Raw genomic sequence first — 26,498 nt, 5'->3', positions numbered from 1 at the left:
GCCAGTCTGTGCCTTCATATTTTGAAAAGCAAAGATAGATGAGAACTAGATATCTGCAATAAAAATGAGAGAGAAAAAGGGAAAGAGAAAGAGAGAGAAAAAGAGAGAGAAAAAGGGAAAGAGAAAGAGAGAAAAAGGGAAAGAGAAAGAGAAAAGGAAAGAGAAAGAGACAGAAAGTGAAATAGTGAGAGGGAGAAAGAAGAAGAGAAACAGAGAGAAGGTGAAAGAGCAACAGAGAGAGAAAGAGAGCAAGAGACAGACAGAGAGAAAGAGTCACAGAGAGAGGCAGAGACAGACAGAGTGAAAGAGAGAGGTTTTTAATCAGAACTGGGAAATGTTAGAAACAGGTATAATGTAAGTTGAAGGACAAGGGGAGCAATGCAGAGAGGAAGGGGGAATGTCAGAGATGGAGCAAAGACTGCAGGACTAACTGGTGCAAATGGTCAAACTGACAGAATGAACGTAAATGGTCAAGGCTTGTTAATCATAGCTGACTTTCCTAGAGATAAGAGAGGGGATGGATGAAGATGGTAAGAGAAAAATGGTGGCACTTTGAGATACAGAAAAATGTTGTTCCTGAAAATTTGAAATCTAAGAAAATGCTGAAAATATCCCCAAAAAATCAGTCAGCAGCTGTGGAAAAAACAAAGAGACCATATGAACTTACCAGTTATGATATCAACTGGAAGAACTGCCCGAAGTTGATGAATTCAGTGCTGTGACGTGTTGGTCAGAAGATGAGATGCTTGTCCTTGAGCTTACATTGGCTTTCATTGGTACACTGTATTAAAGTGACAGGCAGCTCAAGATCAAACTTGCATCTTGAATGGAGCTGTTAGTCAAAGGACTCATCTACTCTGGTGTCATTTAGGCTCTCTGTCACTTGGCTGGTTTTGATTGAAAACAGACAATTGAGGGTGATTAACGCTCATGCTGAAGTGTAAAACTACAGAACATGCAATGTTGGAACAGAATGAGCCAGTTCAAAGGTGTCAGAGAGGAAACTAGGTAGACTAGAACATGGGTCCCATATAAAAGGCTCTAACAGTCTGCTTCTGATTAGCTGCTAACTTCACATGTGACAAGGCATCAGGAATACATCATCACATCAGAGACATTGAAAACTAACAGATTCACTCTCGAGTCTGGAGATTATTGGCTGAATTTCAATAGGGTCCAATTTTTAAATTCTTGCATTCACACATTGGATGTAGGAGAGAGAATACCTTTAGTGATTTTTTTCTCATTTTCTGACCTGGAAACATGACGTATACAGAACTTAATGGGCTAAATTGGGGTTTAGTGATAGCCATTGAGCCTTTTCGCAGAAGATACTTATCCAAATCTTTCTTGCTTTTTACAAATGTGCCCAAGTACAGATCTATATTTTGGTAGCAAAGAATAATTGTAGACTTTTTAAAATATCTAGCAACATATACTCTAAGCTTATGCTTTTGCCTAAAGCCCTTATGGTGCAATATTTTATGTTCCAAATTCCTTACACATGTTCCCAATCCTCGAAGCTATGTGGTGAGCTATCAGAGACAAATATTTACCAAGATCTTTCTGTGTTTATTATTCTATTTCGTTTAAGGCTTGTGGTGGAATTCCCTGCCACAGGCGGTGCAATACCTTCCTCACAGTTCCGCACAGTGAAACTGATCCGTTACATCAACAACTGGGACTTCTTTATCATAGCCTGTGAAATCATCTTCTGTATCTTCATCCTCTATTACATTGTGGAAGAAATACTGGAACTCAAGCTTCATAAGCTACAGTACTTCAAATGCATTTGGAATTGCTTGGACCTGGTGGTAATTCTGGTAAGTTCCTATTTTCATTCTTCTGTTGTAATAGCAAGGTCTACGTGCATTTACTGTACGCAGCACCTTTAACCTGTCGAAACAATCACACAAAGTGTTATTGTACTGAAAATGGCACATCAGTTGGGCTACAGCATCACAACTCCAGCAACCCAGAGTTCTTCCTAATTTCGGTGCTTTCTGCGTGGAGTCTGCATGTTCTTCCTGTGAACCTCAGGATTTTCCCCAGTAACAACAGCTGCTTCCACAGGGACCTAGAACATAAAACACTACAGCACAGTTCAGTCCTTCAGTCCACAATGTTGTGCCCACTTTTTAACTGTTACATACCCCGTAACTGGGTCACTTACCAGCAAAGATAGAGAGGTCCGTTGAAGTCTGATGGTACTATTTTTAACAGTATTTATTGATAAAAATACACAAAATAATATCAATGCAAACATACAGATAATATACGTTGTCAATACTAAATCTAAAAGCGCGGGTCTAATAATAATCAATAAGAAATAGCTCTATCATTGTCTGGGGATAATGTATTGTCCGATGGAAATATAAAAGTCACTCAGTTCACTCAAGCTGCAGCTTTTGGGTCGGAGAGAAAGACGGGTTAAAACTTGCCCATTCCTTTTATGATGTCAATCCTTCGAGAGTCGTTGGGAGTTGATTTCCCCGTTGTTAGCTAAAAACCGTTCTGCCACGGTAAAGGGCCCATCGACTCCGGGGCAAACGGAAAAGGACACACGTGGCCTTCCACCGGCTTTCGCTATTACGGGATCGTTAGCGTTTCTTCTGGTGCGTCTGAGGGGCTGTTCCCACAGACCCTCTTTTATCCTGACTCACAGGGTCTCAGATGTCAATCAGGTTGGGATGATGCAATCCCTCCACCAACCTCCCCCTCGGTTCATTGCCTGGGGTTTCGATGCATCGTACAGGATGCAATACACAAGACCGTCTCCAAGAGACAATAGCCGGTATCAATGGGTCCGCCTTTCGGAGGCCAGGACACATTCCGACTCTTTGTGAATTCTGCATGTCTTTCTCTCATTTCCTGTGTCCCCTGAACTGACTTAATAGTGATCTTGCGATTCTCACAAAGGAGGGGGCTACCCCGCACCCTTCGGCCCCTCAGAGCTGTGGCACATTCGTAACATAACCTACACTAAGATCAAACTAACTCTTCCCTCCTTTGACACAACCCTCTGATGTTCTATCATCCATTTGGTTATCTAAGAGTTTTTTAAATGTCCGTAAAGCCATAAAGCATAGGTGCAGAATCTGTCGAGTCTGCTCCGCCGTTTTGTCATGGCTGTTTTATTATTCCTCTCAACCCCGTTATCCTGCCTTCTCCCTGTAATCTTTGATCCTCTGACTAATCAAGAACATGTTAACCCCCACTTTTAAAACACCAATGACTTGACTTCCACAGCCGTCTGTGGCAATGAATTCCACAGTTTCATCACCCTCTAGCTAAAGAAATTCCTCCTCGTCTCTCTTCTAAAGGGACGTTCACTTAATGTACCTGCCACTACCACCACCCCTGGCAGAGCATTCCACACACCCACCCTCCCCATACCTTTTGCCAGTCACCTTTAAGTTATGCCCCCTCATATTAGCCATTTCTGTCTTGGAAAAAAGTCTCTGGCTATCCACTCGATCTATGCCTCTTATCATCTTGGGCATTTCTATCAAATCATCTCTCATCCTTCTTCACTCCAAAGTAAAAAGCCCTTAGCTTGCTCAACCTATCCTCATAAGACATACTCTCTAAGCCAGGCAGTATCCTAGTAAATATACATTGCACCATCTCCAAAGCATCTACATCCATCCTATAATGATGCAATTGGAACTGAACACAATGCTCCAAGTGTGGTCTGACCAGAGTTTTATATGGGGAGGCATGGTAGTGTAGTGGTAAGCACAATGGTTTACAGTACCAGCAACCCGGGTTCAATTCTCGCTGCTGTCTGTAAGGAGTTTGAGCGTTCTTCCCATGAGCATGTTGGTTTCCTCTGAATGCTCTGGTTTCCCCCCACAATCCAAAGATATACTGGTTAGTATGTTAATTAGTCATTGTAAATTGTCCCGTGATTAGGCCACGGTGAAATCGGGGTCTGCTGGGCAGTGTGGCTCAAAGGGCCAGAAGGGCCTGTTCTGTATTGCATCTCAATAAATAAATAAATGGCATTACCTCAGGGCTCTTGGGCGTGCACCCTTTCATCGTTCCTTATTTGGGGTGATGGTTATGAATTGGAGGGAGAAGGGGGTTTGCTGGATTGTGAGAGAGTAATAGAGAGCCAAAGGAGGGGATGGACTGATGGAAATGGCTGAGATCAGGCTGGGGGACTAGAAATCCTCCAGCTGTGTCACTTTGCCATTTGGGAAAAAAACATTATTAGGATAGATAACCAAGATGGGTCAAACATGTGGGCATTAAATACTTCCTGGCAAAATACGTAGTGGGATCCGGAAGTTTAAGGATGGAATTTCAGAAACTGGGGTCCTGCTAGCTGAAATATCAACCACCAGTGGTTGATTGATTAGTATGAACAAGTGAGAAGCAGAACTATTTCAAATGATAAGGAGGTTGTAAATCAGGAAATGACAGAGCATGCCAGAATGAGGATATTAAAATCAAAGCATTGCTTCACCAGTGTTGGATCTTGGAAATTTTCGATCTCCAGGTTCTTTTAAGAGTCCAAGAATGATTGAAACTTTGTTTCTTCAAAGGTCATTTATTTAAAGTTTAAACAAAGGATCAGATGATGCAAAGCGGAGGAACGACGCAAAAGAAAAAGATGGCACCTTTGTAAAATCTACCACCTTTATAGTTCAGATAAGACAAGTTCCTTAGATAAAAAAAGCCAATGAAAGTTCACACAATTACAGCACCTCTGCAACGTGCTAACACTGCCAATTAAAAAAGAAAAGGTGACAAACCATTGTGTAACTACTATACAGTGTTTCTGCCACTAAGTGGGGACAAAACACCATATTTTGTTAAAAAAATACATCTTTTTTAAAAAATACAAAGTTTGTATTGGTAAAAAGAAACTACAGTTTTAGTCTTGCATTAATTCAACTTATTTTAATTTTATCTTATAAAAAGCATAAAAAATGACCAATTCCAGCAGTCACACCTTTGATTCTAAAATTACTCTTAGAATCACCACATCTGCAAATTCAGAGATTCCAAGTAACAAATGGAGTTTAGCCTCCCAATCTCTCAGTAACTAACCATGAAAAAGATAATTTATAAAAAGAGGGAAAAAACCCTAAACTAAAAAAAAAGCTAAACTAAAAAAAAACAAAGATTGGGCTGCCATATTTTATCGGTTAAAATTATAATTTGTCATTAACTCCACTCCTCTATACATGAACAAAAAGAATTACTAAAAAAGGATTCAGAAAGGGTCAACTTACATCATATGAAAATATTGAATAAGTGACCTCCAAGTTTCTTCAAATTTAACCGAGGGGTCCATTGTACTGCTCCTAATTGTTTCCAAGTTTAAACACGCTATCGTTTGGGAAAACCATTGAAATGTGGTAGGGGGGTTGGAATCTTTCCATTTAAGTAAAATGGATCTTCTGGCTATTAACGTCACAAATGCAATTAGACAACTAGCTGATGAGGATAAATGACTGGAGTCTATCACTGGTAGTCCAAAAATTGCAGTAATAGGATGAGGTTGTAAATCAACGCGCAGAACTACTGAAATAATATCAAAAATATCTTTCCACTATATTCCTAGAAGAGGACAAGACCAGAACCTATGTGTCAAGGAAGCTACTTCAGAATTACATCTATCACAATCAGGATTTATACGGCAGTAAAAACGAGCTAACTTATTCTTGGACATACGAGCCCTATGAACCACCTTAAATTGTAACAAAGCGTGTCTGACACACATCAAAGAAGTATTAACTAGTTTAAGAATTTTCTCTCATTTCTCTGTAGATAAAGATATTTGAAGTTCTCTTTCCCACTCATTCTTAATTTTATCAGATATACCTAGATGTATTTTCATAATCAGATCATAAATAATTGCCATTAAACTTTTCTGATAGGGGTTTAAACCTAAAGTTTTTTCTGTAACTTCGATTTGATGCGATATTGGAAAGATAGGTAAAGTAGCGTTCAGAAAGTTTCTAATTTGTAAATATCTGAAAAAGTCTGATCTAGACAAATTATATTTATTAGCCAGCTGTTCAAAAGACATAAAACAATCATCCATGAATAAATCACGAAAACATGTTATTCCTTTTGTTTTCCATAAAAGAAAACTTGATCAATTCTATATGGTTAGAAAAAAAATTAGATATAATAGAACTTGACAGGATAAATTTATTTAATCCAAAAAATTTACGAAATTGAAACCATATTCGTATTGTATGTTTAACTATTGGATTTATAATTTGTTTATTCAATTTAGTAAGTGCAAAGGGAAGTGCAGCTCCTAAAATAGAAGCCAGTGAAAACCCCAGTACAGACTCCCGCTCGAGGTTCATCCATCGTGGACATTGAATTTCAACCAACTCGTGTGTCCAAAACATTAAATATCGAATATTAATTGCCCAATAATAAAATCTAAGATTCGGCAAAGCCAAACCGCCTTCCTTTTTTCATTTCTATAAATATTTCTTACTTAACCTGGGATTTTTATTCTGCCATATATATGAAGAAATTTTAGAATCAATAATATCAAAAAAAGATTTAGGGATAAAAGAAAATGCATATTAATATGACTTTTAACATCATGTAACCCATGTTCAATAATTATATTCATGTTGAGAAGTCTTCACACAGCATGTATCTTAATCTGGAATCATTTTACCTCAATTGTAGTGGCTGGCATGTACCCATTTACTTGTACCTTCGACTTTGACTGTTGAATTGGTAATTAGCAGTACTTGGTTAGGGCCTTCCCACTAAGCTCCCAGTGGTTCCTTAAGTGTTTTCTTGGGTGTGTCCTCCTACCAATGGACCACTCCAAGCAACAGAAAGCTGTTGGGAAACAGACTGAACAGTCTGGGTTAGTTTCACAAAGTAACCAACTAAGCTATCTGCCATAGCGTGTAGACGAGCCTTTCTGAGAACGAGGGGTCCTGATGGTGACATAGGTCACCCTGTTACCACTTCAAATAGACTCAAATTTGGTTTTTTTTATGTTTGTGGTTCCTCTGATACTGCATAAAACCAAAGGAACAACTAGGCTATGGTACACCTTCCTCGTGATACTTAGTCAGCCATTGTTTGATGATGCCATTAATTCTTTCAGCTTGTCCTGATGACTCTGGTTGATGTGGGCAATGAAAAGACTGTTCAATGTTCATCCTTCAACATAATTCTTGACAAGCATTTCCAGTTAAATGAGTTTGTTGGTCAGAATCAATACAGCATGGGAATCCCCATCTAGAATAGAGTCCTTAATCAGAGTTTTGTGACGGTAGCCTTTCTTGCTGGGATGGCTTCCACCCAGCTTGAAAATTTGTCCATTATTGCTAAGACGCCTGAATATCCTTGGCACTTTGGTAAAGTAATGTAGTTCACTTGTAGATGTAAGAATCGATCAGGTGTGACAGGAGTACTTATTTGTGGTAGCTTTTCTGTTGATCCAGGGTTTGTTTCTTGGCATGTCATACATCTCTCAACTATTTGTTGAGCTTGCATCCTGAAGTTTGGATTCCACCAATATTGAAAGAATCTGTCGACCATCTTTTGCACTCAATATGTTCTAAGGTGTGTTTCTGCTGTGGCAGTTCAGCTGGGGCTATTATCACTTAACCAGCCAACATTTTCCATCTAATATCACTTCTCTTCATTTGAGCATTGATTCTGCATTTCTCAAATATCTTGTAAGTTAGGTTGTGATACAGAGCTTAACTTGGTTTCCATAGTTTCAGTTATCAGGTTTTCTTCTATTTCTTCTATTTTTTTATTCTTTCCCTTGATGTCCTTCTTGCCATTTCATCTGCAAATGCGTTTCCATGGCTTTCTATTGTGGTCATTTTGGAGTGACCTTTATATTTCAATACAGCAACTTCTGCTGGGAGTTGTAAGATCTCCATAAGTTCTTGTACTAGTTGAGTATTCTTAATTGGAGTTCCACCAGCTGTAAGTAAACCTGTTCATCTCCATAAGTTTCCAGAGTCAGGAATAACTTGGAAAATATATCGAGAATCGGTGTAGATATTTGCTGATCTTCTTGCTGCCAGCCTACAGGCTTCAATCAAAACTTTAAGGTCTGCCTGTTGTTCAGAAGTACCAGGAGCCATGTTTCCCGTGGCCATCACTTCATTTTCTGTGACAACAGCCCAACCGGCCATTCAGATTCCTCCCTCAACGCTTGATGAGCCACCAGAGTACAGAATCAGATCTGCATTCATCTGTGGTTCATTTTGGTGGGTCAAATATGATGGCAGAATATAGTATTAATGTTAAGACTCTTGGCAGTGTGGAGGATCAGAGGGATCTTGGGGTCCGAGTCCATAGGACACTCAAAGCAGCTGCGCAGGTTGACTCTGTGGTTAAGAAGGTGTACGGTGTATTGGCCTTCATCAATCGTGGAATTGAGTTTAGGGGCCAAGAGGTAATGTTGCAGCTATATAGGACCCCGGTCAGACCCCACTTGGAGTACTGTGCTCAGTTCTGGTCACCTCACTACAGGAAGGATGTGGAAGCCATAGAAAGGGTGCAGAGGAGATTTACAAGGATATTGCCTTGATTGGGGAGCATGCCTTATGAGAACAGGTTGAGTGAACTCAGCCTTTTCTCCTTGGAGCAACGGAGGATGAGAGGTGACCTGATAGAGGTGTATAAGATGATGAGAGGCATTGATCGTGTGGATAGTCAGAGGCTTTTTCCCAGGGCTGAAATGGTTGCCACAAGAGGACACAGGTTTAAGGTGCTGGGGAGTAGGTACAGTGGAGATGTCAGGGGTAAGTTTTTTACTCAGAGAGTGGTGAGTGTGTGGAATGGGCTGCCGACAATGGTGGTGGAGGCGGATACGATAGAGTCTTTTAAGAAACTTTTGGATAGGTACATGGAGCTTAGAAAAATAGAGGGCTATGGGTAAGCCTAATAATTTCTAAGGTAAGGACATGTTCAGCATAACTTTGTGGGCCGAAGGGCCTGTATTGTGCTGTAGGTTTTCTAAGTTTCTATATCAGCACTTCATTATGGTCATTTGCATCTTCTTGGCATTTTATTGTTCTTGCACAGTCATGACCATCATTGTCCTCCATGTCCACTGACAAAAGTGTAGTTGGATTCACTGGACAAGCTTGTTGAATGATGATATTAGGTGCCTCAAGAATGCTGGATCACTTGGACCACCGAGCAGCTGTCACTGGAGAGGCCCTGCTCATAGTCAGTAAAATATGTTCTGAATGCAGACACCGAACGTTTAAAGTCTGACCCAGCACAATGTTAGAAGCAGTCATGACAGCCAGGTATGTTGCCTGCACTGCTCATAGACACAAACTGCATCCTAATGCTACATTGTCCAATTTGGCTGAGTAATGACCAGCAGGATGCTGTTGGTCTCCATGTTCTTGAGTTAAAACCACTGTCATGTAGCCACACTTCTCGTGAGCGTACAGGATAAATGGTCTTTCTATATCAGTGATTCCTAATGCAGTACTTCTATCGCCTTTAAAGTTTGAAGAGCTTCCACCTGTTCAGAGTCGTCGGAGTGCTTGCTGCTGGACTGGTGCAGGTGGTTTTTCTGATATAACAGCCTTTGCGCGATCTTCAGTGATTTCTCATTTGCCTTGGGAAATTTCCCGTCTCAAGGAAACCACTTCTTCTTGATGCAAATGTGCCTTGTCCAAATAAAGTAGATCACATTCATGCTGATCTTTAGTCACAGAAGCAATCATGATATCATCCATATATTGTATGATAGCGAGTCAGTGCCTGGACAGTCCTTTAGATGTTGCTTCAAGGACACGTGATAGACAGTAGGACTATTGTGAAGTCCCCATGGTAGCCTCATCCACTGGTATTGTTGACCATCAACTATAGAAGCCAGCCATCGTTGACATTCAGGCACTAATGCTACTGATGTGAAGCCATTGACCATATCGGTAACTGTGAACCAATTATGTGATTGGTTCAAGGTGCTGAAGATGATTGATGGATCTGTCACCAGAAGGGTTAACTTATCAGTACATTGATTAACAATACTGTAATCCACCATCTGCCTGCAAGTGCCATTCGCCTTCTTGATAGGCCAGATTGGACTGTTAGATGAACTGTGTGTCTTGACAAGAATTCCTCGCTCCTCCAGCTGATTGACAATAGGTTTGATGCCTTCTATTGATGTTCTACTTAAAGAATATTGCTTGGTACTACATGGCATCTTCCCAGTAAACTTAACAGGATCCATTTCCAGCGGGCCACTATCATTTTTGTCTTGTGACCATATAGGATGACTAGTTAATTTAATTTTTCCACCTGCATGAGATTCCAAATAATTTTACCCTCCATGAATTCAAAAGTAGAGATTAAAGTCATAGAACATAGATTTTGAGAAGAGGTTGCGAGATGTAAGATGTCTGCCATCCAGAACTGTATTTCTCATAAGTGCGAACTAAATTGTACTTCAGCTGGTTTGATTTTGAACCTCCAGCATAGGTTCATATCTTTGAATGCTAATCAATGACCCCATTTTTGGGCAATAGCTTCAGTTATAAATGTTAATTCTGCTCCTGCATCCAGTAAGAATTCAGCACGTTCATATCTAACTAGTAAATTATCATGTAAGTTGAATGATTTTTGCTCCATCAAGGCAAACAAGGGCTGCAGGGAAGGGCCTAGTCATTTTTGCGACCTTGACCACTTGTCCACTACATCTATAATTGTAGTTTGAAGTTATACCATAGATCAGAATGTTTTGTCCTTTGTAAGGTAGGGGATTGAAGTTGCTGTTGAACTTGCTGGTAAAGTTGTTGTTGAGGCTGTGGCTGAAGTTGTTGTTGTGGTTAAGTTGCTCTCTTCCTCCAACAATTTTTCATCCAATATCCCTTTTTACCACAGAATTGACTTTTTTTTTTACTTTGGGGTTGTGGCCCAGACCAGGATTGCTGTGAATTCCAGTTTGACTTGTTTTGTTGGTTAGCAGGTGTGGACTGTTGTTCCATTTTACTGAACATCTTGGAACTTTGATATTTCGCTCCATGTGTTTAGCACCAGTTCATTGTAGAGAACAGCTGGATCATTCCAATTCGCTCTCATTAGCTTCACCATTTTGGCAACATCTGGTATCAAACCATCCATGAAGGATGAATTGAGGGGTCTACATGTGGATTCTTCTATATTATCTTCAGATATTCCTGAGTAGTTGGTCCAAACTGTTCTATAGCAATCTTCATATTCAGAAACATCCTCTGAAATCTTTTGTTTCCAATCAACCACTTTCTTCCAAACAATCTGTATACGAGCTTCTTATTTCAATCACGTCTTAATTGCATTTGCTGAAAAGATGGCATTATAGCTAAAATCTGAATGTCATCATGTGGATGCAATTTGTATATGTTCTTAATTCGTTGAAGTTCAGCCCAAGTCTTTAAGCTTCCATTTTTAGGATGTGGAATTTCTCTAGTCCATTTGTCAATTTTTTCAGATTCAGCTAGTTGATGATAACTGTCCTGTCTCCTTTCATAATTTCCTTCTTCATTCTTGCATGTTTAAATTTCCTTCATTTTTACTGGGGCAAGTCTTGGCATAGCTGCCAGACTGAATACTTCAGCACTCTCATTATCACTTAAGCCACAAGAGGTCTCTGATGAGTTAGTATCATATCCATTTTCCAGTTCCCTGGATTTCCCAAGGCGTCACTGTTTCTGGGGACGAATCAGCATTGGCTGCATTCCACCATAAATGACATCAATGTTAACATTGCCCACTGGGTTGGACAAACTGCCCGCTCGGTTGGCAGAACCACCCATTGAGGGTTGTTTTTGCACAGCACAGATCTGCCTCAGCAACTCAGAAAAGTGCATCTTGCTACGGACATAGTTCTCATGCTATTCTCTCACCTGTCAAGTCAAGTCACTTTTATTGTCATTTCGACCATAACTGCTGGTACAGTACATAGTAAAAATGAGACAACATTTTTCAGGACCATGGTGTTACATGACACAGTACAAAAACGATACTGAACTACGTAAAAAAACAACACAGAGAAAGCTACACTCATCTACAGACCTACACAGGACTGCATAAAGTGTACAAAAACAGTGCAGGTGTTACAATAAATAATAAACAGGACAATAGGGCAAGGTGTCAGTCCAGGCTTCGGGTATTGAGGAGTCTGATGGCTTGGGGGAAGAAACTGTTACATAGTCTGGTCGTGAGAGCCTGAATGCTTCGGAGCCTTTTCCCAGATGGCAGGAGGGAGAAGAGATTGTATGAGGGGTGCATGGGGTCCTTCATAATGCTGTTTCCTTTGCGGATGCAGCGTGTAGTGTAAATGTCCGTGATGGCAGGAAGAGAGACCCCGATGATCTTCTCAGCTGACCTCACTATCCGCTGCAGGGTCTTGCGATCCGAGATGGTGCAATTTCCGAACCAGGCAGTGATGCAGTTGCTCAGGACGCTCTCAATACAACCCCTGTAGAATGTGATGAGGATGGGGGGTGGGAGATGGACTGCTTAGTTAATGCGGAGATTTGGTCTTTAGACTTTTTATTGTCTTTTTCATACTGCTCTTTTAGCATGCTATAATGCTCTCCTTCCACAAAAACCCCCCAATTAGTTAGTTAAACTGTTCACTTGCTGAGCAATTATTTGTTCACAGACTTGATTCTCTAATTAGGCATGTTAGCATTTAAAAGTGTTTATCTGGTCTTGCAGCTCGTCACACTCACACTTCCACAGCTCTGATATTACCATTAGCATCCAGTCAGTTTTCTTATTTCGTGACCACATTTTTTTGAATCTTATTCCATATCATTTCAACGCCACTCATAAACCAATCCTCACTATCGAAAGCACATTTCTTCCAGGTTTCTTCGCCAACCGTATCAAGTTTATATACTTGATTCAAGTAAGTGCTTAAACTCTCTGTTATCTGTTCTCTCCCAGCTGGAAATGCTGGAGATTCAGTAGTTTGTTTCTGAACTTCGGCCATTGTTTTAAGTTTGATCTTAATGAGTACTCCTCAATCACAGTTATTAGATCGCAATCCCATTACGGCTGAGAATATAATAGAGTTATGTAACCCTCTCACCGGGCACGTATAGAAACTTGGCGTGTTAGTTACCTATGCTAACAGCCTCATGACTCACAGTAAGAAGGCCAACTTTCATAAACAATGTATGCCTAGGGTCATTATGATTTGGTGTTCAACCAAACAGGAACATTGTGATGTTCCGATTAAAGAAACCTCAATTTGAGTGAATGCTGTGTAAATGCTGCCCACACACAATTATCGGTCAGCAAGAAATAACAGGTCATACACCACATAAAATTATAAAGAAAGTATATTTACCAATTTCAAACAGTTAATAGGAAAGAGAAATGAAAATGAAAAGAAAACAGCCCATTACAGTTAAACTAGTCCAATGTACACATAACCATTGGAACTCATACTGGAACCATCTTTTACTCACATGCAGGACCCCAGTCTGCGTGAAAGCACACACCATATTCCAAACTTCCCTCAAAGTTCATCTCAAACAAACTGGCTCTCCCGGAGGCGTATTGGCCCTTCCTCCGTGGAGCCATTCATCTGCACAAAGCACTTCATGCAAAGCCGACTCTCCTTCCAATGGTATTACGCGGCATCTTCCCTTTTGAGCCGCTCTGCCAAAAGACCCCAAACCAGACTCCTGTCCATCACATAACTCTCTCCCTAGAGCTTTCTCCCAATCCCACCATCTAGATTGGCTGACCCACCATTCCTAAGGTGAACAACATGGCTTCTTATCTCTAGCCAAAACCAAAACATTCTACCAGCAGGATGCACTGCTTTTACAGAAAACTGCTGAAATGAAATACCTGCATCATAGCAGAGGAAATTTTAACCAGGGCATTACATTCTCCCCTTCCACCAAAAATAGTCATGTCCTCATGACTTTGGAACTTATTAAACCATTATTAATAACACAGTAGTCAAATAAATTTCACGACCTCAGGACCTCCAATCCATTTGTAAATGTAAGTAGCATATCTCATTCTAATAGTGTGGCAAGTACTCTTCGTGCAACCAACATCAGACTCGTCAGTAGAAAAGACATTTTCTCAGTTAATCTCCTTTTCCATTCCTTGGGTATTGGTGAGTCACCAAAGTTGAATGACTTCAAGGTCAACTTCCTCGGTCTAGGAGCTGTTTCCCTTCCATTTCCCCTGGAAAACTAGACACTACCTCTCCATTACTCTCTTTGCATGCTCCTATGAGCCTTCTCGTAATGGAAGTATTTGTTATCGCAAGGATGGAAGCTTCACCCTTTTCAGCTGAATCTGGGCAGACCAACACTGGTGTGTCTATAGTCTCAGTTACTCCAATATCTGTGTTAAGTATGACTCCAGCATATATCTGTATGGATACATCAGAAACTGGACCCAATAATCTTTCACAAATAGTGTTATGCACTTTAGTATTTCCCTTGAGATACTGATTGGAATGTATCTTCTCTGAGATGCCAGCCCATTCCTTTACTGGGTCCATCCAAAGTTTTGCCTTTTTTCTTCTCTGTTTGATTAACCATTAACTTACTGTTTGAAGATTTTCCTGCTCCTCAAGGTCTCACTTGAAATGCCCATCTTCCCCTCAATTGTAACAGAAAATACGAGTCGCCTCTCTAGTCAAGAGACCCTTTTCAGCAGCAGCTAGGTCGGGTTTCTCAATAGACGTATCACGTTTAGCTGAAACATTATCAGACATCCATCGAATCAGCTGAGCTCGAAGGTTTTCCACCTCATTCCTCGAAAGCACAAAGCAAAGAGTCAAAGATTCAAAGCACATTTATTATCAAATTCTATAAATTATACACCTTGAGATTTGCCTGCCTACAGGCAGCCACAGAGCAGGAAACCTAAATAACCCAATTTTTTTTTAAATAAAAGAATAACACCATTGTGTAGAGAAAGAGGGAAAAATATAAACATGCAACCAACAAAAATAAGCCAACAGCATTCCGAACCAGAGCGAGCCCTCACATCCACTCCCAGAGCGAGCCCTCAGATCCACTCCCAGAGCAACTAAGTAGGCCCAAGCCTCAGTCACAATTCATCTCACCAGTGAGGCAAAAATTGCACAGCAGCTAGATCAGTTCACAGCCTCGGCGCAGCAGAGAAAGAATGAATATTCATGTGAGAACGAGCAATCTATTGAGCCGACTCTCGCCTTTATTCCTGACACTCGGGTTTCTGTCTATCTGTGCTGGTGTTTTAAGTTGTCCAGGCACTGCTCTAGGACCCAGACCCCGGTGCCACGATATGCTTGGACTGCCCAGCCCAAAACCATTCTCAATCTCACCAAATCAGCTCGGCGCTTGGAGCAATCCAGCTTTACACCTGGGATAGGCGGACGAGCATCGAAATTCTTCTGCATCGACACCTCGAAATCGCTCCCTCCATCTCCGGCAGTGATACCTCCAACTCCATCTGCGACCCTGGCTCGAACACGTTGCACCTCGAAATGCTGCAGCACGGCTCATCCCCTGATTGAGCCTCGCCTCTGCCTGCATCCTCACTGTCTGCGGTGATAGTTCACCAGAATTTGCTTCAGGAAAGATGTTATAAGTAATGTTTTAGTCGAATTTCTTGCCTTCCAAACTACCAGTAAACTGTTGCATATCTTCAGTAGTGCCATTTTAAACCAGAATCAGGGAGAATCGTGGAGAATATTCTGGTAATTCTCCCCATGTTCATGTGGAGAGTGCCGGAACAAGGCAGCTCCTATCACTCGTCCTCCATTCGATGAAACACCCTCAACATGTGCCAAGTCAAGTTGGATATCTGACTGAACAAAGGATACTTGTTTGTGACTCACTGTACTCACTGGAATTTAGAAGAATGCGGGGCGGATCTCATTGAAACCTACTGAATGTTGAAAGGACCAGATAAGGTGGATGTGGAGAGGTATATTCAAAGCAGAGTTGATAAGTTCCTGATTGGTCGGGGCATCAAGGGATAGATAGATAGATAGATAGATACTTTATTCATCCCCATGGGGAAATTCAACATTTTTTCCAATGTCCCATACACTTGTTGTAGCAAAAACTCATTACATACAATACTTAACTCAGTAATAATATGATATGCATCTAAATCACTAACTCAAAAAGCATTAATAATAGCTTTAAAAAAGTTCTTAAGTCCTGGCAGTTGAATTGTAAAGCCTAATGGCATTGGGGAGTATTGACCTCTTCATCCTGTCTGAGGAGCATTGCATCGTCAGTAACCTGTCGCTGAAACTGCTTCTCTGTCTCTGGATGGTGCTATGTAGAGGATGATATGCTGAGAGGGCAGGTGTATGGGGTTGAATGGGATCCAGGATCAGCCATGATGAAATGGCAGAGTAGACTCAATGGGCTGAATGGCCTAATTCTGCTCCTATGTCTTATGGTCTTACAGTGACAAAATATTTTCGATTATCAGGTTATGAGTTACTGGTTGAGAACTAAGTGGCTGCTTTACTAGGTGGCAATCTTTTGAGTATTGTGGGCAGATTTTCAAGTTATTTATTTCTGATCCAGAACCTTATATTTGAGTGCATTTAGGATATGCACTCCCAATGGGCAAAAGCACTCAATAAGCTTATCTATGATTTGTATCTTATTATGTAAACTGATGCGATTTACAAGTGTATCAACTTATAGTTATTCTTGTTCTGTGTATATAATTGCACTTATGGATATAACATTACTTTGCCAATTTAAAAGCCATTTAAAATAAACCTGGTAATTTAAACATGGACAGGTCTTACCCAGTAAATGGTAGAGCCCTGGAGGGTGCTGACCAATAGAGAGACCTACAAGTACAAGTACATGGATCCCTGAAAGTGGTGGCACAGGTAATCAGGATAGTGAAGAAGGCTTTTGGCTTACTTGTCTCCATCAGGCAGGGCAGTGAGTACAAGAGCTGGGATGACATGTTACATTGTCGAGGCTAATGCTTTGAGCATTAACCACAGTTCTGGTTTCCTAGCTATAAGAAGGATATCATTAAGCTAGAAAGGGTGCAGAAAAGATTCACAAGGATGTTACTGGGATTGGAGGACATGGGTTATAAGGAGAGTCTAGATAGGCTGGTTATTTTTTTTCATAGTACATAGAAGGCTGAGGGGGTATATACAGTAATTCATGAGGGGCATAGAGAAGGTGAATGATCAGTCCTTTTCCCCAGGGTGGAAAGTCCAAAACTAGAGGGCATAGGTTTAAGGTGAGAGGGGCAAAATTTAAAGGGGGTCTGAGAAAGCTTTTTCCATGCAGTGGTTGAGGAGGTATGTAAGCATGGTAGATGAACTGGAAGGTTTATAAGAATAAATGCAGGCAAATGGAATTAGCTCAGGTAGTCAATTTGGTCTGCATGAATGAGATGGGCCAAAAGGCCTGTGTCCGTGCTGTATAACTCCATCTAAAAGCCATATCAGTAACATTTATTATTATATCCATTAATATTATGTGCCCCACTTGTTATTGTAACATGACGTTGAATAGAGTGACAGTATTAGAAAAGGCTAAGGATATATAAAAATAATGAATATTATTTTCCATTAAAGTCTGATTTCTAGATTTTATAAGAGCAGTGAATAAGAAGCCAGTGTTCTGTTTCTCTGTTTCAGCTCTCCTTGCTCTCGATAGGATTCCACATCTTTCGCACCATTAAAGTGAACATATTAATGGGAGCACTGCTGACCGACCCAGAATCCTATGCTGACTTTGAGTTCTTGGCATTTTGGCAGACCCAGTACAATAATATGAATGCTGTCAACTTGTTCTTTGCTTGGATCAAGGTAGCAAAAATTCTAGTCATAACTAATTAGTTTAATAATTCTCCACATTGCATCTTCAGTTTCCACTGTATATCATAATGTATCTTAAATTTGAGAGAACTTTTTTTGTCATTGTTATGAGTTCTTGCAGAATATTGTTCACATATGACATTCCCAATGGCTGCCCTTTGCGTTCCACTCTCTGAAATGCTTATCATCTCCCCAGCTGACTGTTGCCAATTTGCTAATTTCTATGAATATTGTTAGATTTGCTCTTTAATATTAAGACTACAACAGGAAATATGAACCTGCTGATTTGTACTACTAATTCCTTAGCTATTGTTGTCACTAACTACTTTAGTTTGGTTTATTGTTATTAAGAGATAAAAATTTATCAGGGGTTAAGAGTAAATCTTCAGCATGCGTTGTTTATTAAACAGATCTGAATCTGTAGCTCATTGTGGAAAAAGTTTGATCGAAGTCAATCTTAAATTACAATGCCTTTTTGCACAATGTCATTTCTTAGAGGTGTCAGTTTCTCGTTGCTTTAACTCGAATGCATTGATTTGTCTAAAATATTTACAAGAGTTAAAACTGGGAGATGCCCAGATGCATAGAGATGAAAAAGATTTTGTAGATAGGCAGCAGCGAGTCCAAAGAAAGATTTAGGGCAATACAGGTCAACAAACTCAGGATGGAGTGGATGGTAGAAGTTTTGGATTACTCAAGGCCGTAAAAGGTAGAAAGAGAAACGCCATTCATTTTTGTATTGAAAAATCAAGTCAGGAAGTAAAAAGCATGGATGAGGGTTTTAGTGGCAGATTGGTGAAGCATCTGAGGAAGGGGATGAGTCATGCCATCTAATGGAATTAGAAATAGACCGTCTTGGTATTGGCACCAATATGAGATCGGAAGTACAAACCTAGAGTCAAGTGAATTTAACTTACTCAACAAAATTGTTCAGTTTGAAACAATTCCCAGTGAAGATCTTGGACTCAATTGACTGGGAACTGAGTATGTTTGTAGTTTTTTTCCACCAAGATTGTTTTCTTAATATTTCTCTTATTTTTAACAGATCTTCAAATATATTAGCTTTAACAAGACAATGACCCAGCTGTCGTCAACTCTAGCTCGATGTGCCAAAGACATTCTTGGCTTTGCAATTATGTTTTTCATTGTTTTCTTCGCCTATGCTCAGTTGGGATATCTTCTGTTTGGAACCCAAGTGCAAAACTTCAGTACCTTTCTCAAGTGCATGTGAGTACTTTACTATTTCAGACCACGTTTAAAACATGAGAAGCATACATAATTACAATTTAAAAAATCATAAATTATTTATCATTATATTTTCCAAAACATTTGGAAACATTAGTGCAGAGATAATAGCTAATTAATTGACAGATTAATGATTATTTGACAGAATTCAATTAAAAATTGTTAATTAAATGTAAGACTGCCATCAAGGTTAGATTATTTTTCAAGAAAGCAGGAACAACCCCACAGGTTTTGCTGTAAGGTTTTCAGTGTGATCGGCTGCATCAGATCAACAGTGAGGACTATCTTTTGTTCCAAAGGATGTTGAGCACAAATTGTATTACAGACCTGGGCTCCTCTCTAAAGGCAGGATATCATTAACCTAGAAAGGGTGCAAAAAAAAATCAGAAGCACGTTTGTTACCACATTCTTTTGTGGCACCAATAAAACCGAAGACTGTTTGAAGCAGGTGAATACCTCAGACTGCCAAAGCGAGAGGTTAAAGATTTCAGTGGTATAGAGGGGCTACTGCACAGGACCGAAAGAAGCTGCAGAAGGTTGTAAATCTAGTCAGCTCCATCTTGTGTACTAGCCTACAAAGTACCCAGGGCATCTTTAGGGAGCGGTATCTCAGAAAGGTAGCGTCCATTATTAAGGACCTCCAGCACCCAGGGCATGCCCTTTTCTCACTGTTACCATCAGGTAGGAGGTACAGAAGCCTGAAGGCACACACTCAGTGATTCAGGAACAACTCCTTCCCCTCTGCCATCCAATTCCTAAATGGACATTGAATCACTACCTCACTTTTTTTTAACATACAGCTGTTCTGTTTTTACACGTTTTTTTAAAATCTATTCAGTATATGTAATTGATTTACTTGTTTATTTATTATTATTATTTTAAATTTTATTTATTTATTATCATTTTTTCCCTGCTATATTATGTATTGCATTGAACTGCTGCTGCTAAGTTAACAAATTTCATGTCACATGCCGGTGATAATAAACCTGATTATGATTATGATTATGCCCTCTAACTCCATACAGAGATTGCCCCTTTGCCCTCTAATGGGTCCCTAGTTACTGACTTGCCCTTAAAATAGTTGGGGATTTTCCTCAACCAAGTCTGCATGTTCCATGCTTTTTGGGAACACATTGCCCAGAGCTCTCACTACATTTAGATTAATCACACTTCATTGTTCCATAAGTTTTGAACCCACATTTCAGGAACGCAGCATTTAGAAGTATTTTTTTCCCACTTCAGTTTGGAAATTCAAGAGGAGGGGCTGAAGAGGTAAGACTGAATATCGAGTAATGAAAATGAGGTGATTTTTATTCAAATGTTTATTATCCAAGAAAGTATAAATTACACACCTTGAAATTTGTTTGCTTACAGGCAGCCACAAAGCAAGAAACCCGAATAACCCAGTTAAAATAAAACCAAATGTCACTGCATAAAGAAAGAGAGAGAGAGAAATCATGCAAACAATGGAAGCCAGCCGAACCAGTCTGAGTCTCCAAATCTGTTCCCGGAGCAGCCGGAGTAGAGTGGAATAGGCCCTTCTGTCCCTTTAAGCCACATCACCCAACAACCCCCAATTTAACCTTAACCTAATCACGGGACGCTTTACAGTGACCAATTAACCTACCAACTGGTATGTCTTTGGACTGTGGGAGGAATCCTGAGCACAGAAAGGAAACCCACACGGTTACAGGGAGAACATACAGACACTGTCCTTACAGACAGTGGTGGGAATTGAACCTAGGTCACTGGCGCTGTAAAGCATTGTGCTAACCATTACACTACCATACCACCCCATGTTCAAAAGTCATCAAGAGTTAGGGGAAATTGCAAAGACAATATAGAAGAAACAGTGTGGTCCTCATGTGATCTTGGGGCAAATTTAGAAATAATGCAGGAAGGAATAGAAATACTTTGTAAAATTATGAATGGTGTATTGATGTGGTTCATTCACAGGGTGTGCTCAATCAGATCCTTATTTGCTTCTCTAATTCTACTTAAATTTCTTTCCAGCTTTACTCAATTTCGAATAATCCTTGGAGACTTCAACTTTGATGAGATAGACGATGCCAACAGAATCTTGGGTCCAATTTATTTTGTCACCTATGTTTTCTTCGTCTTCTTTGTGTTGCTGGTAAGTTGCAACTGTACTGAATTACTTAAAAATGATGGAAGGTCTCAAACAGAGATTTGTCAATTTGAAGGTGATGTGCTTGAGAAGAGCTACACCTCACACTCGAGAGCAAAAATTACTTCAGGAGATGAGTGTTGTTTATCACTTCCCGCAGTCTCTCAGTGACACCCTAACAGCCTTGGAATATTTGCCGTATGGAAAAAGCCACCATAGATCTGTGCAATGCAAGCACTGAGTGAAAACCCTTAAGGCCAAAGATTGGCACAGTTAGTGAGGGACAGTTACCAAGTACATGCACTCTCATGCGGTACTCCAGAATCTCGTTGTCCAGTTGGTGGTCATGGAACCACAAGAATCTGAGGTAGTCTCGATGATCCTCTCTCACTAGGAAGCTGTGGAACAGTTGTTCGATGTCTGACATCACTGCAATAGACTCAGTTCTGAACCTCATGAGGACACTGAGAAGACAGTGAATAAGTTCTGAACCCCACAGGATCACATTGCTCAGAGATATGCTTTTAAGCTGTATACTTGAATCAAAGACAATTCATATCTGAGCAGGTTTTGGGGGTGGTAAAACCCCAAAGTTGGACAAATACCAATTTCCTTTGTTAGGATCTGGTGGAGGCACTAATCCAGCACAAATATTCCTGAAGAGTCTCTCTGGGAGCTCCATGTAATGATCGTTCATTTCTGGTTTCTTTCTCAATGTGTACTGAGGGCAACGAGTCGACTAAGGGCTTTCTCCCTGTTGTTTGGTAAGAGTTGTCATGGCGAGTGGAAAGGAAGGGGAGTTACCCAGCTGCTTGACTCATCTTTTCTAAACATTTTGTTCACTATTTGAAGGAAGACCTCTTCTTCGGTGGAAGGTGCCAGCTTATAAACATCTTCCAAGTAACAGAATATCAGTTGAGCAGAGCTAAGTATGTTTGATTACCTACAATCTTTGCTTTCATGAAGATTCTGCTGTCACAGGGTCTGAAATAACTAGGGCAACTGTCTCCAGGACATTAGTCTTAAATGTGCTGAGAGTGGGCTGATGAGCACCATCAAGACAGACTTCACCTGCTATGACCAACCCTGAGCCAGTTGTTGGGCATAAAGTGCATTGTGCTGACCGTTGTGCTGTTCATGTATCTTACGTGTGTGGATGGTGCCTCTGCCAAGCAACAGGAGAATTTCAGCAGAAGAGTCAAGTTGGGAAGTCTTGTCAGCCATGGTTTTAAGGTGTGAATGACTGAAGCTTCAGGAATTGTGAGTTCATCCCTGTTGTTGGGAACATGGTCACACTCAGTGAGGGTTGGCAAGGGTAAGCAGACTTCCCTTCCTATTGACTCCATGATAAATCCACTGGCTCTTCTTCCAGCATCTTCTGAGGTTACAAAACTTGTCTTTAGAGTGTGTGGGGAAACAGAACTTTGAATACTGAACGTGTCAAAGAATGCTGATTTTGCCAATGTCACATTGCTCTATCATCCAATATCACAAATACGTGCCCTGGAACGGATGAATATTCATACTGTCCAAATCTGTACAAATGGGAATGGAAGCAGTACAACTCTTAACTGAAGTCTTTGCTGTGATGGTACTGCAGAAGGGGGTGCTGTGGATCTTTGCTGATGTAGGCTTTGACTATCAATACTTGGAGGATGTGAAAGGGATGTTGGCTGTGTGGTGTGGCAGCTTCTCCTTGTAAGGCCAATTAATTTAATCAATTAATTAACTGTTTTCTATTTCAGAATATGTTCCTGGCCATCATAAATGATACATACTCAGAGGTGAAGGCAGATCTTTCCAATCAGAAAAGTGAACTTCAGATTACAGACATCATTAAACAGGTTTGTTTTCATATGACAATACCAATATTCTTTAGAACAAAATAATAACTACTGTAAATAGTTATAAGTTTCAATATTTAAGTACGAATTTATTTCAGATTGTTGATATTGGAGGACATCATCCATGAAATCTCTATGGCAATATTGACAAAGAGATGGCATTAAGTTTTTTGTTATTTCTTGCTGTTAAGATATAGATAATTTTACAGTGTATCTTGCCGTTCCATAGTTATGTGGGACTATTTAAGCAGTAAATCTCATGGGACTGAGGTTGCAAACCTCCAAGAAAGAGACAGTGAACCAACTGTGCTACATCCAGGAGAGTTTGAGTCAATCCACAAATAAGCAGATGTAACGGAATCCAGGTTTGCAGTTTATCTGACAGTCTAAGTGTGTGCCTTCAGGCTTTTGTACCTCCTACCTGATGGTAACAGTGAGAAAAGGGCATATCCTGGGTGCTGGAGTTAATAGTGAAACCTGCACAAGGACTCCCAAGTCCTTTTGCACCTCAGATTTTTGAACTTTCTGCCCATTTAGAAAAATAGTCTACACTTTTTTGTTCCTTCTACCAAAGAGCATGACCACATAGTTCCCAATACTACATTCCATATACCCCTTCTTTGTCCAGTTTCCTAATCTGTTTAAGTCATTCTGTAGCCTCCCAACACTTCCTGCCCCTCTACGTATCTTTGTATCATCCACAAACATGGCCACAAAGCCATCAATTCCATCATCCAAATCATTGACATATAACCTAAAAAGAAGCAATCCCAAAACTGACCCCTGCGGAACAACACTAGTCACTGACAGCCAACCAGAAAGGGCTCCCTTTGTTCACATTCTTTGCCTCCATCCTGCTCTGACCCCTCTCATTAACAAGGCATTTTTGCTCACAGAACAGCCACTCACTGGATGGTTTTTTTTTTGTTTATCACACCATCTTCTATAAACTCCAGAGACTGTTGTGCATGAAAATCCCAGGAGATCAGCAATTTCTGAGATACTCAAACCACCCCATCTGGCACCAACAATCATTCTATGGTCAGTCACTTGGATCACATTTCTTACCAATTGTGATATATGATCTGAACAGCAACTGAAACTCATGACCATGTCAGCATACTTCTATAGCACTGAGTTGCTGCCACATGATTGGCTGATTAAATATTTGCATTAATTAGCAGGAGTATAGGTGTACCTAATAAATTGGCTACTGAGTGTAACTGCACAAAAGTTAGCAAATTTAGTGTTCAAACATGGTATAAAACTATTCTGCAGAGATACTCTACAGATGACTTTTGAGAATTTGTAATTCAATGAAACAAGAACACTGGTGGCCCTGTTCAAAGGTCACAGCAGCGTAGCAATTAGTGTAACACTTTACAATGCCAGCAGCCCGAGCTTGTTTCCTGCCACTGTCGTTAATGACTTTGTATGCTCTCCTTGTGACTGTGTGGATTTCCTCTGGGTGCTCCAGTTTCCTCCCACATGCCAAAGCCATATGGGTTAGTAGGTCGATTGGTCCCATGGGTGTAATTGGGCAGTGCGGGCTCATTGGGCCAGAATGGTCTGTTACCATGCCATATCTCTACATATGAGGGGTGATTGATAAGTTTGTGGCCTAAGTTAGACGGAGTCACTTTTAGAAAACCTAGCATATTTATTTTTCAACATAGTCCCCTCCTACAGTTACACACTTAGTCCAGAGGTCGTGGAGCATACGGATCTTGGACCTCCAGAAAGTGCCCACAGCAGGGGTGATTGATAAGTTTGTGGCCTAAGGTAGACGGAGATGAGTTATACAGCTCTCGTTACATGTATGTGCAGGTCAACTCTTTGAGTGATTATGCAGAAAGTTTGAAGTCAATAACTCATCAGTTAATAACATCAGGGCTGATTGATAAGTTTGTGGCCTAGGGTAGAAGGAGATGAGATATTAACTTCAAACTTTCTGCATAATCACTCAAAGAGTTGAACTGCATGTGCATGTAACAAGAGCTGTACAACTCAGCTCTTTCTACCTTAGGTCACGAACTTATCAATCACCCCTGCTGTGGACACTTTCTGGAGGTCCAAGATCCGTATGCTCCACGACCGCTGGACTAAGTGTGTAAATGTAGGAGGGGACTATGTTGAAAAGTAAATGTGTTAGGTTTTCTAAAATTGACTCCTTCTACCTTAGGCCATAAACATATCAATCACCCCTCGTAAGAATAAAATAAAATCAACACCCACTGCCAGGTGGCTCTCTGCACTTTTCTGGAAATTTCTTTTAGCTTCTGTGGTGAAATAATGGGTAGGGAAATGAGCAAGCATTGTTACCTGTTAACAGTAAGTTCTAGTTTTATGTCCTAATATTTTCTGTTTGAACTTTAGGGCTATAATAAGGCTTTGATGAAATTGAAGCTGAAAAAAGAACGAATTTCTGATGTGCAGAAAACTCTTCAGAGTGGATCCAAGAAGCTGGATTTTGAAGATTTTAGAAGCAATCTTAAGGAGTAAGAATTCAATTGTAATGTAGATTTTGAATTATAATAGCTTAAAAAATCTATTTACCAGGCAGTTTTAACAGGAACACTACATTATTATTTTTCTTTTGCACTATTTATCTTTGTAACTTATAGTAATTTTTATGTCTTGCTGCAAAACAACAGATTTCATGATAAAAAACCTGATTCAGATTCTGAAATGTGGAAATCATGAAAATGACACCAGAATTCCCAATTTATGTGCACAATGTGAGTGTCTATGGAAAAAGGTTTCTTAAAATTAACACTTGCCAATGAAAAGTTAAAAAAAAGAAAGTAATAGAAATCTGAAGCAGTACAAAACAATGTTGGAAATACAGCCATCTAGAAATTGGATAATACATCCCGGTAGCAGGATCCAGCTGTTACCTGTCAGTCCTTGACACCCAGCTGAACCAGCAATTGATGAAGCACTTACCTGGTTGTTCTGGGTGAGCCTGATGGTAGGTTAGGCTTATGTCTTGCTACGAAGAATTCTTCACAGTGCATCACAATTCAAAATGGATTTGAATCTATTTTTTCTTTTGGTGGGGAGTTTGCCTTGTTTATTTCTCTCTCCTCACAGCAGGCTCTTGACTATTGAGTCTTTCCTGGCTCTGGAGTTAACAACTGAGAGTCAGAAAAATTGTCAGAGCAAAGATGCACAGCATTGATTTCACACACTATCATCCCATAAAAGGGACAATTTCCCCTTTAAATATGGGGCAGCTAGAAACACCTGCCAAAGAGGCAGACATGCTGGGAAGAACTATATTTTCTGGTGTCTCAGGGTTCTGAATATGATCTCACCTTCTTTCACCTTTGTCAAATTCCTGCTGGATCTCCCTGCTCAGGGACCCTCAACACCATCCCTGGCAGTGGGTGAGACGAGATAGAAAGGTGTGGTAAAGGATCTGTGAGGACCTGGAGAGAGCAGGTGGGGAGGGGGAGGGCATCGAAACCAATGAGCTCCCACT

General features: G+C 40.4%; 1 protein-coding gene across 1 annotated transcript in view; it reads left to right on the top strand.

Moving 5' to 3' along the window:
- pkd2l1 (polycystic kidney disease 2-like 1) overlaps positions 1–26,498 on the top strand; it is a 90,998-nt gene that overhangs the window by 48,433 nt on the left and 16,067 nt on the right. The window contains exons 6-11 of the mRNA XM_073027200.1: positions 1,595–1,823; positions 17,618–17,788; positions 18,843–19,024; positions 21,056–21,176; positions 22,916–23,014; positions 25,391–25,512. Coding sequence (XP_072883301.1) covers positions 1,595–1,823; positions 17,618–17,788; positions 18,843–19,024; positions 21,056–21,176; positions 22,916–23,014; positions 25,391–25,512 — 924 coding nt within the window. The remainder of the gene's footprint in view (positions 1–1,594; positions 1,824–17,617; positions 17,789–18,842; positions 19,025–21,055; positions 21,177–22,915; positions 23,015–25,390; positions 25,513–26,498) is intronic.

The sequence above is a fragment of the Hemitrygon akajei genome, chromosome 23 (genome assembly GCF_048418815.1).
Source record: "Hemitrygon akajei chromosome 23, sHemAka1.3, whole genome shotgun sequence".
In the NCBI taxonomy this organism is placed as follows: Eukaryota; Metazoa; Chordata; class Chondrichthyes; order Myliobatiformes; family Dasyatidae; genus Hemitrygon; species Hemitrygon akajei.
The sequence above is the reverse complement of the archived record's forward strand: the minus strand, read 5'-3'. Positions and strand labels throughout refer to the sequence as shown.